This window comes from Lutjanus erythropterus, chromosome 15, assembly GCF_056507025.1.
Source record: "Lutjanus erythropterus isolate fLutEry1 chromosome 15, fLutEry1.hap2, whole genome shotgun sequence".
Classification (NCBI taxonomy): domain Eukaryota; kingdom Metazoa; phylum Chordata; class Actinopteri; order Lutjaniformes; family Lutjanidae; genus Lutjanus; species Lutjanus erythropterus.
The window spans coordinates 34,499,608-34,513,575 of record NC_139331.1 but is presented as its reverse complement, the minus strand read 5'-3'; the positions used below and the strand labels follow the sequence as shown (position 1 = coordinate 34,513,575).

Below are 13,968 nucleotides of genomic sequence, written 5' to 3'. Positions count from 1 at the left end.
TTTTTAATCTCTGTGTATTTTTATTTCATGTTTCACACAGGGCTGCAAAGACGATCCATCCATCACGACAGAAATGTTTTCATATAAAAACAAAGAAAAAAATTCTTACAAAACACGTGCAGCCTGCAGGCCGTGGACATGTGGAGGAGGATGAAGTGCAAAGAGAAGTATACAGTCAATAATAATTAGAACATCAACACTTCTTATTGGCCGGTTTGGGATCAGTCGGAGCACTCATGCCTTCTCGTAGGTACGCACCGCGTGGGTGTCTTCAAAGGTCAAATTCTGCAGGGGAGAGGAGACAGTTACCATGACGGGGAAGGGAATGTTCCCAAAATGGCTCATTTTACCAACAAAAAACTGCTTTTTTAACAGCTTTTAGCTGGTAATTGACTTTGCTGAATCCAAGTAAGCTAATTTGACTATGAATGCATGAAAAGGCACTGTCAGTCACTGCAAAATGATCATCTTAGTTGCATTTCTGGAGCTTCAGAAAGGCAAAAAAAACTGTCTTTTTCATACATATTTGTGACATCTTTGTATTTAATGTCCTCTATTTTTGCAGGGAGCTCAAAGGGACGACCTGCAGACGTTTTTACACTCAGATGATTCCTGAATAATGCAGAACAAGCTGCACATTTTCCTCTCAACATGAAGCAAGCACCAACATTACATCAGATTTTTGAGATTTTTCTATTTATTTAAGAGCACAGTCTGATACTTTGCTTTCTGAATACACTGAGGTCCTGAAACATCATATTTATGTAATGAAATTATGAATTTCTGTAAATTTATCATCTTTTTTTGAGTGTGATGCATCTTCTGTACTGTGCAGCCGTTGTGGTGGTCTTTATTCATCTATTTATTTCATTATCATTATTCATTTTAATTAATTGCTTAATTATTTTCTTTTTCACTTCCTGGACGATCAGAGACGAGAGACAAGAGACAGGCTCAGTCTGTCTTTGGAACATTCAAGTGGACTTGATGTCTGGACTTTGTTTCTCTGCTTCTGTTTCTTGGGGGTCTCTTTTGGTCTGTCTGTCTGTCCCGGTAATGTCTTTAATTGTTTTGGGAAAATGAACAAAAAAAGTGTTTTTTAAAAAAAAGTATTTCTCTGTGCTTTATTCCAAAAATGCACAACAAACTTCTAAGATTATTTATTTACCGTCTCTATCATCCTCAGGGTTAACCAACTGTCATTTATGGCCACAAATCAGTTTGAGTTTCTTTTTCTACTTTTCTTTAGCAAAAGTACTTCAACAGGACAGGAATAAGATGTTTGGACACTATGAGTCACTTCGTCTTACCATGACCATCTTGCCATCCTTGATTTCTCTGACGAACTTGGTCTCTTTGCCGTCCCACTTCTGGACGTGGACCAACTTGTCACCGTCCATAGTCACCGTGGACTGAAAGACGAAGAGATAAAAGGCTGTTTTTAGCAAGTGAGGTGGAAAATTAGTGCATTAAGAAGCAGCCAAACGTTAGTCTATTTCCAGTCGTCTTGAGATGTCGATTCTTGTCACCTGAACCACGAATAGAAACAAAGGAAGTTTGATCAGAACTGTATTGGAAAAACTTTTTAACTTATTATCTACTTTACACATGGAGCGATAATAGTAAAAATGAAATTTCATGAGTTTTACAATAAGGATTATTTGAATTAAGGTCCAGTTAAAGACACCTCTCACTGGGTTTAATTGCCTCTATCTTTTTATGAATGCACCAAAATGTAGACAAGAAACGTTCTGAAAAGTTTTGGTGTCAACTTACTTTGCAGTTCCTGTCATCGGCGGTGGTTTCATCGAACTCCTCTCCCAGCTTGAAGGAGATCTCTGTGTTTTTGAAGGTGCTCTGGGTGCGCACCACCACCTTGTCGCCCTCCTGGCTGATGATTACAGTCGGCTTGGTCACATTACCAACCTGCCGGGTGGCAAAGCCCACGCCTGAGCAGGGGGGGACAGGGGTGAAACATGGCTGTTAAAGTCCTTTTCTACGACAAAGTCTGAACATTTCATTTGCAGTTGGTGCCAAAAAGTGATCTGAAGGGCCTGGATTTGTTGTATTTGTGAGTAAAATGAAACAAAACAGAGCAAAAATGTGAAAAAGAAAAGAAAAAAGATTGCTACTCACCGAGTGCTTTCATATAATCATCAAAATTCTCACTCTCAACCAGTTTCCAAGTGGCACAGAAGGCGTCGACCATGGTGAAGGTTTTGTTCAGAGAGGCAAAGTAATCTCCAGAGCACACCGAGCAAAGCTGCAGCTTTTGCAAGTTTCCCCCCTCGTGTTATTATTCTGCCCCTTATTATTATGCACGCAGGTGGGTGGCGCCATGCAGCCCATTGGCTCAGGAGATTTTCTCTGAGTTGTCATTGGACATTTGAATTGGGTCACGGTCTTACGGACCCTCAGACAAGAAAAAAAAAAGGACCTAAATTAGCCCATTTGTATGCCTAATGATGTAATTACTCTCATTCATGGGTGTCAGTTGGGTTTGTGAGGTAAAGTGTGGAAATCTAAGAGTAAGAGGGAGTAAAAACTTAGATATTCATTTGCATTTCATCTTCACAGGAAAACATAAAGTAAATTCCCTCAAAGCTTGTCTGAATAAGAACATCTGAGAGAAAACCTCAGAGAGTTGTTGGTAAATGACGAGGGAGCTTCCTCCATCAGTTGGCGAGCTTTATGAGCTTTAATCCATATTTATGCTTTAATTGATTTCCTCATCTTTAATCCCCCGTTGGCTGTCTGGTGTCGGAGACAGGCCGTCGTGCGTCTGCAATGTGTCCTGTAGGGGAGCGTCGCTGAAGCAGAATCAGTTTGTTTGACAGCCCTTTGTCCTGAACTGCATTAACGACCCCCCCGACTGCAATTTCTTCATGCTCAACACACACACTAATTACTGTCTGTAAATGTATGTGTGTGTGTGCATGAGAGACAGCAGTATATGTGTGTTAAGCTCTGCTTTCTCATACAAAGTAAATGTACATCAGTGTCATTATCTGTTTCAAGATTTCTAGCTTGTTAATGCTCAAGAAGGCGAGCTGTGACTATTGTTAGGCAAGTTACAAGTTATACTAACAAAGTCCTCATTTACTAGATGATTTATAGACACTTATAGACAGAATTTATTCCTTTATTACAGTGACCCTGCAAGCTAAGTACACTGCAGTGTTAGAAAATATGCAAATTCAAGAAAACATCCACAGGGCCCTAAAAAAGTGATGGATTCGGCTGGGACACGCTTGTTGCCATGGTTTGTGACTCGTGAAGTTACTGAAGTCCGAAGAGGTGTTGGAAAACTGACTGAAATGTACGTTTTTCTGGTGGGACAGCAGGCGTGTCTCAGTCGTGTTCGGCACTTTTAAGTGTCGCCTGGAAACTTTTTTTCTGTGCACAATAAAGACGCTTTCTTAACTTGCTTGTGTTTTTGCCCTTTTTGCATGCAGGTTCCAGTTTGACACGTTTTTGTAATGGATATTAAATACGTACCACTCAAGACATTTTATATGCGTTTGCATGTTTTCTGTCAGATATTTCTCTGATAAGAGCAGGTATAGGCAAAGGTGTAAACTGCATTTTCTCCAGCACATTACTTGGTTGCAACTTTCACATCGGAATATTGAACATTTTACTCACTTTATTTGTGTGAGAGAGTTGAGAGTTGTGTGATTAGTTAAGTTGCCAACAAATGTATAAAATATCAATGAAAACTTTTTTTTGTTTCACAGCTTCCTGTTTCTTTCACTTTCTCTCATTTTCTTCACCATTTCTCCCTCTTTATTTTCTTCATGCTTTCACTGCGTCTTTTGCACCTCATTGAAACAAATACCAATCATAATATTTTATTTTATTTTTTGTGCTGCTATGACTTTGTGGTCTAATACTACCCAGGTCGTATGTCCCCCTCTGACAAAACTACTGGTCCCAGCTGCCCTTTGACCTCATCATCCCTCTTCATCTGATCTTTGAGTTTTATTGACCTAAAATATAGATTGCAGGACTTGGACTTGATAAAGATTGAGCAGGTTTCTTGGAACATATGTTTGCCACTATCCATGAAACTGCGCACGATTTGTTTAATTCTGATTTTCTTTCCACAACCTCTGAGACTTGCAGGGTGTGAGCTCAGTCTGTTGGGGCAGGATCAGCAGAATACAGTCAGTCAGTCAGTCGTACACCCGTGGTTTTTGCAATAAGATCAACAATCACACATAAGTGTATGTGTGGGTGTCCGCATACTTTTGGCCATGCAGACGGCAGTGACATGGGCATGTAGTGAAGGATCTCTGGTGCCACTTTGTGGTGACAAAGAGAAAAGTGTTTGTGCTTGAAATAAAATAATGCTGAAAATATTCAATCATCCATGCATCAGTTTTTGTGTGTATTTCCTGTTCCTGTCTCGTTCTCACAGACATGCAGTGTGTGAGGACGCCCTGCTCTCTGCAGATTATCCACAGATTTTATTTTCATTTTTCATGACCAACTTCACTGCACACTGAGGACTATTCTGTGTCTTTTGTGACACAATGTTCTTGCATTGGTACTTTTTATTAGCGAATTTGTTAGATATTTCCTTGTAAAGTCTTTCTGACATTGTTTTAAAAGGAAAATTAACTTTTTGGCGTTTGGATTGGACTGTTTCAGACAATTATTGCCATATTTGTACAAAAGGTTTGTCAATGCTGCTGGTTTTTTTTGTGGTAAAGTTACCATTTTGTATATCTTCATGCTCATAAGATGCAACTCGTTTTTCTACAAAACATAAAGAAACTACAATAACTTATTTGACTTCTCTGTCAACAGCTGGATTTACAGAAGCCTCAACTCCCTCATTTTTTTTCATGTTGATTTATTGAACATATGGAGAGATAAAGATCTTCAAATTACACAAATATGCAAAACACAAAATATGTTTTATTTAGATTTTTAAAGTGCAAAAAGTCTCTTGCACACAGTTTGCTGCACTTGCTATCAAATAATAATAATAATAATAATAATAATAATAATAATAATAATAATAATAATAATAATAATAATAATAGTAATGGCATTGCTGTTTTAAAATCTTTGTTTCTGCAGAAGACAGTGTTTAAGAGTCTTTTTGCTTTTTTAATGACAGCCCATGGACTCCTCCTATACACCTGTTAATCTGTAAGTGTGCAAAAGTTTTCTGCGCCTTGATATTTTTGATTCTTCAAAGTAGCTGCACACTGTCATTTCTTGTAAAAAATTAAGGAGAAAACACTGAACGAGAAGCCTGTCCGCTGCATATCAAACAGTTACAGATGTTACAAAAATAACAATAAAAACTAATACATCTTATTCAACTATACAGGATTTTCCCCCAAAAAACAGTGCATATAAAACAATAACAACCCCTCACTCATTACCCATGATCCACCAGAAGTGTGTGGCGACGCCTGCATCCACAGAGACTCCGACCTGCTCCTCTACTCTCATTTTTGTCTCATTATTTTGCAGGACGCTTTAACAACCAAAAATGTCTGTATTTGACATCTTGTGGATCAGACTCGGCCATTAACAATCTTTATGGTGTGTTCACAAACAACATTTGACAAATTCTACTTATTCTATCTATAACTTAAAGCCCAACACTAGCAAATTAGAGCTCGATTAGAGAAAAATGTAACATATATTATGCTCATTTACATACTGGTTAACTTAATACACCACCATCTGGATAAAAAAAGGCCTTCTACAGAAATAAATCCTGAAAAAAATAATCTACTTGAGAAAAAAGCATAATAAAAATTTATTGGCATCAGTTATCAGTGTAAAATAACTGTAATGACTCTCATTTCTTTGGTTCGTTGATGGTTGCATACAAGTTGCTGGGATCAGCAGAGGCTCCAGCAGCAGCAGAGGAAGAAGAAGAGGAAGATTTCACGGTGGCGTAGGTCACTGCTTCATCATCATCATCATCATCTTGACCCAGAGCCTGGAACAGAATCAACAAACAGCACAACACATGAACAACACAACTACAGAAGAGCAGGATAGTCAGGATAGTCTTTCGCAGTAATTTGTTGTAATACTCGTTTTGTCCACAAGAGGCTGTATTGCACCACCACATTAAAAGTATTCATGTTTTCCCCCAATTTCTCCATAAACCATATATTTAACCAGTGGTAATGACAGATTAGTCACAATTAAACTACTTGCCAAAAGAAAAACATGGCAGTAATGTCACATGACCTCTTTAAACACAGTACCTTGTGTTTGGAGAACATGGAGAAACCTGATCCCATTATTTTGTTCTTTGTTTTGTCCAAATGGGTTGATTTGTCTGAGCAGACTGATTTAAGATGTCACAGACACTCACGGCTGTAAACTGAACTTTTATTTTTCTATTATTAATGCATGAAGAGTGAGGGAGGCACTGGAAATGTTTTCAGCATCTTCCTGTCCCGTCTGAACATGAACGATATTCCCCTGAGAACTAAAACACTGTCCGTTTTTTAAGTTATATTGTATTTTCTGTATGTTGAGGTTGCTGGGATAAATAAGTTTATATATATAAGAGTTTTGTGTTTATTCTCTTATAACATTCCAGTTTCTTCCTCCTTTAAAAATGTCTCAGTGGGTTAATTTTGATTCTTTGCATTAGTTTCTGATCACAAGGATCAGATGAGGAGTCTTGAAGAGTGCAAGAAGTCTCTCTGCAGCTAAAAGAAACATAACTTTGCTGAACAATATTTAATACAAGTTCAGCTTTAATGTTTTTATCATGTGATATATGAATGAGAAAAACATTTACTGTGTCCCACTGCTGATTTCTTGATAAATGTTGCTCTGATTATTCTTTGATTTTTACAGCAGCTCCATGTTGTTGTTATAGCCTCTATGAAAAGTATAACATTTTACTGAGAGTTGATACTACATGTGTTATTGCAAAAAGGAGGAAACATCGCAAATAAATGGTATATTGCAAGTTAGACAGTGTGAGTGACGACTCGCCTCTCTCCTCTAATAGATGTGCAAAATGTTCCTTTGTTCTATAATCTCTGGTATTAAAAGTACAACTTTTTCCACAGCAACCATGCAACTGACTGCACAGCCTCCCCTGTATGTGTGTTCATGTGACATGTAGGAAAATAAGGCGCTGAACCCTGGTGTTAAAGATTTGTTTGCACGTTTAATGAGATCCTCTGACCTGCAGCTGTTCAGATGTTTTGTTCACTGACATCACAATCCTTAACGTTTAAAGATAAAATTTAAAAAAATCTTATCTGAGAGGTGTGTTTTTTATTCACTATCATCAGGGCAGTAATGAATCAGACAGCTTACCGGGGTTTTCCTGCTGGTCTTCTTGGTGTAGCTGATGGAGGCGTAGGCAACACCGTCTTCAGGATCAGCCTGCACACAGAAAACAACATGATTCATTCAATCGTTCAAGCTTTAATTTACTTCATATAATCTGGTATACTGTCTTACATATTGTCTTCCAGAATAATTAAAGTGATTTTTGCACTCCCAGAGACAATGAAGTCAAGTATGAGAGTTTGGAGAGGCTCCTGTTGTGTATTTAATAAAAATATATGGAGATATAAAATATCACACATCTGTCATTCTCACATCATCTAACTTCCCTTTTTACTGCACATTCTGTGTAGACTAAATGTGTGTGATCTCACCGAGTCCTGAGTGGTTCCTGGAGCAGACTGAGTCCCTGCAGGGTTCAAGGTCAGTCCCTGCACAAACACAGTCTGGTTAGATTTGCTCAAAAAGCATCTTACACTTCAGTTAATGCACGTGTTGTCAGGACACAATACAAACAACGCCTGTACAATCTATGTGTTGTATATGTGTGGAGGTTTCAGGTACAGGTAGTGTGATGGGAGTCAAAACATCTTCAGATCTACAACTTCAGTCCAGTGGATCGTCATTTCATCCACCTTTGCTTGTTTGTCTGATCTGATCATTTCTCATCCACAGAATCTAAATTTATAGTGAACAACAGTTTATAAACTCACAGTGTTGTCATTCATCTGTGTTTCGTTCCCTGAAAAGACAGAAAAGAGTTAAGAGAAAATACACTTTCATTAATTTTTTTGTTTATTAAAGTTTCATCTGTCTTCTCACCTTCAGCTCTCTTCCATCTGATGACTTTCACAACAATTATCAAAAGAGCAACAAAAACCACTGCAGCCACAGTGATGTACAGCCAGTTCATACCTGGAAAAACTGACAAAGAAAGAAAATAGAGTTTTTTGGCTGCAGCTTTCTGTTCTGTTCAAAATCATTCAGCTAAAAGAGACACAAGATTTACAAAAGTCTTTAAACTTTCATTTGATAGCATCACCTGTAACTAAAAAAAAGGTTTGGCAGTGTTGAGTCTCAGGAAGTGATGTAATGTGTGTGATTTAAGGGTGAACTGTCCCTTTAAGTGTCCCTCGTATCTTGTTATTGAAAAAAATTAGTATGAATTGGCAATAGCTGCAACCACAAGCATGCATCTACATGTTCATGCTTTTCAACACACACACACACACACACACACACACACACACACACACACACACACACACACTTGACCTCCGTAGCAAGTGTCAGCCTCATGGACAGAAAGTTGTGGTTGTGTGTGTGTGTGTGTGTGTGTGTGTGTGTGTGTGTCTGTGTGTCTGTGTGTCTTTTTGTTACAGGCCACTCTCTACCTCTTGGTGTGAAAACTGTGGCGACCAACAGGTGGGGAAATTGTTGTTGACAAACCAACTGACTGACTGACAGAGCTGCTGGTCGCAGATACAAAAGCTGAAGTTGTAGGTCTGTGTGGTTGTGGATTAAAAAAAAATCTTCCGCCTTTTTTGTCTTTCTTCTTGTTGTTGTCTTTTTTTCTGCATGACTGTAAGGAACAGTTCAAAATGCTTATTTTTCAATATTTTTTTATTCTCAAACCTCTATTGGAGGAATATCAGAAATAAAAATAAAACTGCTACTCTACACTACTACTATATTATAACCTTTGGTCATAACAGTGGTAATTGCTGAGCTCAACATATTTTAAGGTGGAACTCAGTGTAAAAAGTTTGAGACACACGGGTGTAGAGCATTTCAAAACACTCAACCATTTACTAATGAAACAACACAAACCAGATCCTAGATCAGTCTTCTGTCTGCAGCTCTTTGATAACTGTGAATTTAACAGAAACACAAAGATAAAAATGTTGAGTCTCTACCATTTTGTTCCGTTGAAGGATCATCAGCTGTTGTTGTTGTTGTTGTTTCTTCACCTGCACAGATAAACAGAACTCAACAAACTGTCCAGTACAAAAACTGTGTAGTGATTTAAAATTAAAACTTCGAATTCACAAAATAAACAAATATTTTAGATAATTATTCTCATCAGTTTGAAGTGACTTTAAACAGTTCAACATATTCTCACCTGGTTTCTCACCTGAAGGTCGAAGACTGAAGGGAAACTGCTGCACTTTGTCACCATCAGTCACTTCACACTTCAGATTAAATCTTGATGAGTAATCAAAAACAGAGGTCAGAAATTTGAGAAAAGCTTGGCAAGAATGTGACGTCTTCTCATCTTCAGGTTTGTCTGCATTTCTAATGTTATACAGCCACTTCACTGTGTGTTTACATTGATCATATGTCGACACAGAGCAGCTTAATGTCACCTCATCAGTGTTCTTCTGTTCAGTCACTGGTGCAGATGGAGATATTGTGAGAGAAAAACAACAAGAGTCAAATTAACTTCATCACTATAATCATAATTATTATAATGTTTCACAGTTTGAGCTGAAAACATTATGATGTAAATACTCACTGATAACAACAGACAGAAGAACCTGAGAGCCTGAACCTTGTTCTTGTCCTGATTTGTTGAACTGTCTGCAGGTGTAACGACCAACATCCTGGACTGTGACGTTCTTTATAACCAGAGAACAGTTCTCTGTAACACTCAGTCTGTCTGATTTAGATTTGGCATCTTTAATCTGACCAAGGTTAATCAGCTCTACTGCTGTTGTACTTCTTAAATCACTATAGATCCATGTAGTAGCGTCACAGTTTTGTTGACCGTCCATCACATTCTTACAAGACAAAGTGACTTCATCTCCAACTCTGACAGTGGAGGAGAGAGGAAGTTGATCAGCTGCTGCTGTTAAGAAGATGAGAGAAAATGATGAGAAATGAGTGAAATGAGTAAATCTTTGTTCTGTTCAGTCAGTGTGACGATCATTTCTTCTTTAGTTCACTAAAGTCAACATGTTAAAAACAAACAAGAGATTTTGTCGTCTTAGTGAAGTTAAACTGAAGTCATATAGTAATAATATAGTCAGTAATAAATGTGATATTTGTATTCTTACCTGTAAACTGAAGCTTCGCCACAAGAAACAAAGACATTTGGATCCATTTGAAGTCAACCATCATGATTCTCCGTCTCTGTCCTTCGTCTGTCTCTTGTTCTCACGCTGATAACTGTCTGAGTCTCTAAAGTCCTGCTTTAGTACAGAGGTGCTGCAGCCACTTCCTCTGGTTAGTATGATGTCACTTCCTCATAGTGACTTTTGAGATGCAAGGAAGCGACCATCATCTGCACACAGTTAACCACAAACACTTCTTTGCTGTTTGTTGAGGTCAAAGTTCATCAAAGTTGACCGTGTCTTCGGTGTGTTTTAGATTTTCGTCATCAAAACAGCTAAAAAATAAATCAGTTCTTGTTGAGAGGCAGCCATCAGAGACATGTTGAGTCTCACAGTCACACTTTGAGCCACATGGTTCATGTGTGACTGTGACATGTTTCACCTCCTGAGAAGAAGAAGAGGAAGCTGAATGTGTGGAGATTGTTCGTTAAGATAAATGTTTGGATTCATGCATCTTGTTTTCTTTAGAAAGTTTTTATTAGAAAACAGACAGGTGAAGAGTCAAACACCTCGTCCACCTGAATTTGAGCATCATAACCCTGTAAACTCAGTGTTAAAGCTGATGTCACCTCACTGACCCTAAACCCAGCTTTGCACCACAGGCCTCTGTTAGTTCCTTGTTGTTTCTTTGATGTAATTTTTCTCAGAGAACAGAAAGAGAAGTGTTTTGATGAGAATGTGGTTAACAGCAGCAGCAGAGGTCTGGTGGTTTTAATGATGGCTGCATAGCAAGGGGGCACAGACAGTTAGAAATGTCCCAACAATTGTTTGCACAATCTATCTATCTATCTATCTATCTATCTATCTATCTATCTATCTATCTATCTATCTGTCTATCTATCTATCTATCCATCTATCTATCTATCTATCTATCTATCTATCTATCTATCTATCTATCTATCTATCTATCTATGCAGAGGTTTGAACGTACATGCAGGGAGGCCTGTCAGTCAGTAGTTCCAGTGATCAATGCATGATATTATAAGAGCCTGTATCAGGAGTGGTGCTGCATGTTCAGACAGGTAGGGTCTGATCTTTCTGATGCAGGGAAAATCGATACGACAGAGCAGTCGAGACCAAGTGGACCTTGAGGGTTAGCTTGTTCAGATTTTGTAGGTTTGAGCTGGATTGATTCCTGAGCTGGATACTGATCTCTTGTTGTATAGAGGGACTGTATCTGGATGATGCTTGCAGGGCAGAATTAGTCTGTTACTCACTGATTAATAACCGGACACTTAAATTTTGGTTGCATCTTAAATCAAATCCCTGAGGTACGCTGAGATTTCAGACACTACAAACCCAAGAACTGAAGATCCAAAAGAGTCCCTTCTGTCAGCTGGTCCTGAGACTTACTGATCAAACTTTGCACAACACAGTTCATCCTCAGACCAGCACTGCTTTCCAACCACCAATCACAGTAAAACAGATTATTACATCAACAAAAGATGACTATATGAAACACTGGACAAATCAAACCAAAACTCAAAACAAACTGAACTGATAAACCATGAATATAAATCATCAGTGTTGAAGGTGCACGCTGCCACCTTCTGTACCAGAGTATGCAACATTATGACTTTATAAAGAAGTTATTTTGGATATTAAACCTAATTAAATATAATTATTTAAACTTTGATTCTTCTACACTGAACTTCCTCCAACCTATCAGCATAATTTTAAAAAACATCTTGTGGTTACAAGTCTCACATTTATCTGTTTTTCATGGTGTATAAAGTGACTGTAAGGGAGCCTGGAGGGACAATCGAGTGAGATTCAACTCTTTATTTTGTGTGGTGTTTTCCAACAAAATGTTCAAATTCAATAATTCAAGAGAAGTGTGGACTTATTGTCCAGTTTATTGTTTACCATTACACTGTTTTGTGCATCTTAAAGAAAACTGAGAGTATACAATACAAAAATACTTAATTTAAAACTTTGAAAATCTCTGCTGGTTGTATCTGGAAGCATTGCAGCAGGTGCTTCACCTTCTGTTGCCTGGCGGAGATCTAAACCCTCACTGAGTGACCTCTTCTAATGACATGATGAAATCACAAAACACACTGTAGAATTAAGAGGTAAATATTTCTTTATTTGCAGATTATAAAAGCAAAACACAACTCAACAAATATTTTAAAGAAAATTCGAAATAAAAGTGAATTAAAATGAGTTTTTCTGCACACAGAGACACGAAACTGAACTCAAGCTGCTGCAGCTTCAACAACAACCAGAAAATCTTAAAATCAGGTCTAAAGATGATTTGAGGAAGTTAATGAGCGATATTAGCTGAAATCAACACTTGAATATTGTCGTCCAAAGTCAGACTAAAATAGAAACGTCTCAGCACACAAAACACACAAACATTTCTCACACTGATGAATCAAATCCAAAACAATCAGTCGTCCAAAACTGAAAATGATGTGATCAGATTTTTGTTCTCTAAAGGCTTCAACTACTCGTCTGTAAATGTGATGTTATTTAACTGCAGTGGAGTCTTTTCTCTGATGACTTGATGTTGAGATGGAAGTTGTTGATCAGCGGAGTCTGACAGAGTTTTCATAATTCACCACACCATCATCTTCATCTTCATCATCATTCACCTGTGAAACACAACACAAACAAAGCCTCACTCTGACACACTTTATCTGACAACTTTCACATCATCCACCCACATTTAACACAAGGAAATCATCTGACAGCACCTGAACGCACCATCGGTTACTGTCTGATCAGATCTTTACCTGACTGGCTGCTGCACCTGAACGCCTCACCGGTGGTCTTCTGACTGGGTTTAAAAGCTGCACAAACACAAACAGTGACACGTTCACAGTCCTGCATTATAGTAAGATGAAGAGTTAGCAGCAGCAGCTGATCATCATTTACACTGACTTACAGTCCCTGATCATTCAGAGACATTTTGAATTTGACACATGGCTTCACTTGACTTTTTATTTTCTACTCACAGTGTTGTCATCAGCTGGTCTCTGGTTCCCTGGAAAATAAAGCACAGAGGAACATTTCAGCTGTAAACTGACAGTTTGTGTTCATCAGTCCAAACAAATGTTGGTGTGAATTTTCTCACCTGGAGCTCTGATGAGAAGAACAGTGATCACAGTAATTAGGACGAGTTCAGCCACACGCAGAACCAACATGATGTAGTTCACAGCAGAACAACCTGTAGGAGCTGTGGAACAGAGAAATAACGTCAGAGGAGAAAGTTCTTATCAACAATCACAAGAACAACATGTGTGATGTCTGTATGTCTGTCGCTCCTTCACTTTGGTCCAGACTGAAATATCTCAACAACTATTGGATGGATTGTCATCAAAGTTTCTACAGACGTTCACGTTCTCCTCAGGATGAAGTAGAACAACTTTGATCGTTGATCAAATACCTGCAACACTGATGACATTCTCATCAGCCTCAGCTGGACTTTGTGTTCAGTGTTAATAACACATTAACTAAGAGACTGACTGCAGACTCTGTCTTGTTGATGTGTGTTTAAAATATTTTGAATACTTGTTAAAATTTCAAGAAAACATTTTTTTGTTGTGAAAATCTAATTGAA

General features: G+C 38.1%; 2 protein-coding genes and 1 pseudogene across 3 annotated transcripts in view; all 3 read right to left on the bottom strand.

Annotated features, from left to right (window-relative positions):
• On the bottom strand, nt 1-2,296 carry LOC146314803 (fatty acid-binding protein, brain). The gene is made up of 4 exons (XM_084736741.1): nt 2,137-2,296; nt 1,777-1,949; nt 1,311-1,412; nt 1-285 (listed from the first exon to the last, which is right to left on the bottom strand). Exons 1-4 carry the CDS (start codon nt 2,207-2,209, stop codon nt 235-237), a joined length of 399 nt encoding a protein of 132 aa, XP_084592867.1. The 5' UTR covers nt 2,210-2,296; the 3' UTR covers nt 1-234.
• Nucleotides 2,297-5,791: 3,495 nt separating this feature from the next.
• On the bottom strand, nt 5,792-10,407 carry LOC146314802 (uncharacterized; annotated as a pseudogene). The gene is made up of 8 exons (XR_014771908.1): nt 10,347-10,407; nt 9,806-10,195; nt 9,413-9,682; nt 8,113-8,205; nt 8,004-8,032; nt 7,665-7,721; nt 7,318-7,386; nt 5,792-5,968 (listed from the first exon to the last, which is right to left on the bottom strand). The product of XR_014771908.1 is annotated as an uncharacterized LOC146314802 (transcript).
• Nucleotides 10,408-12,530: 2,123 nt separating this feature from the next.
• Nucleotides 12,531-13,968, bottom strand: part of LOC146314801 (uncharacterized) — a 1,647-nt gene continuing 209 nt past the window's right edge. Inside the window, exons 2-5 of the mRNA XM_084737105.1 lie at nt 13,483-13,620; nt 13,364-13,392; nt 13,142-13,198; nt 12,531-13,000 (exon numbers count right to left, since the gene is read on the bottom strand). Coding sequence (XP_084593231.1) covers nt 12,935-13,000; nt 13,142-13,198; nt 13,364-13,392; nt 13,483-13,620 — 290 coding nt within the window. The 3' untranslated portion in view covers nt 12,531-12,934. The remainder of the gene's footprint in view (nt 13,001-13,141; nt 13,199-13,363; nt 13,393-13,482; nt 13,621-13,968) is intronic.

Excerpts from the sequence above, each read along its gene's own strand:
- LOC146314803 (XM_084736741.1), bottom strand. The coding sequence starts at position 2,209 with ATGGTCGACGCCTTCTGTGCCACTTGGAAACTGGTTGAGAGTGAGAAT. Across the intron at positions 1,950-2,136 it reads TGATTATATGAAAGCACTCG|GCGTGGGCTTTGCCACCCGG; the intron begins GTGAGTAGCAAT and ends CCCCCTGCTCAG. Across the intron at positions 286-1,310 it reads AGGATGGCAAGATGGTCATG|AATTTGACCTTTGAAGACAC; the intron begins GTAAGACGAAGT and ends TCTCCCCTGCAG.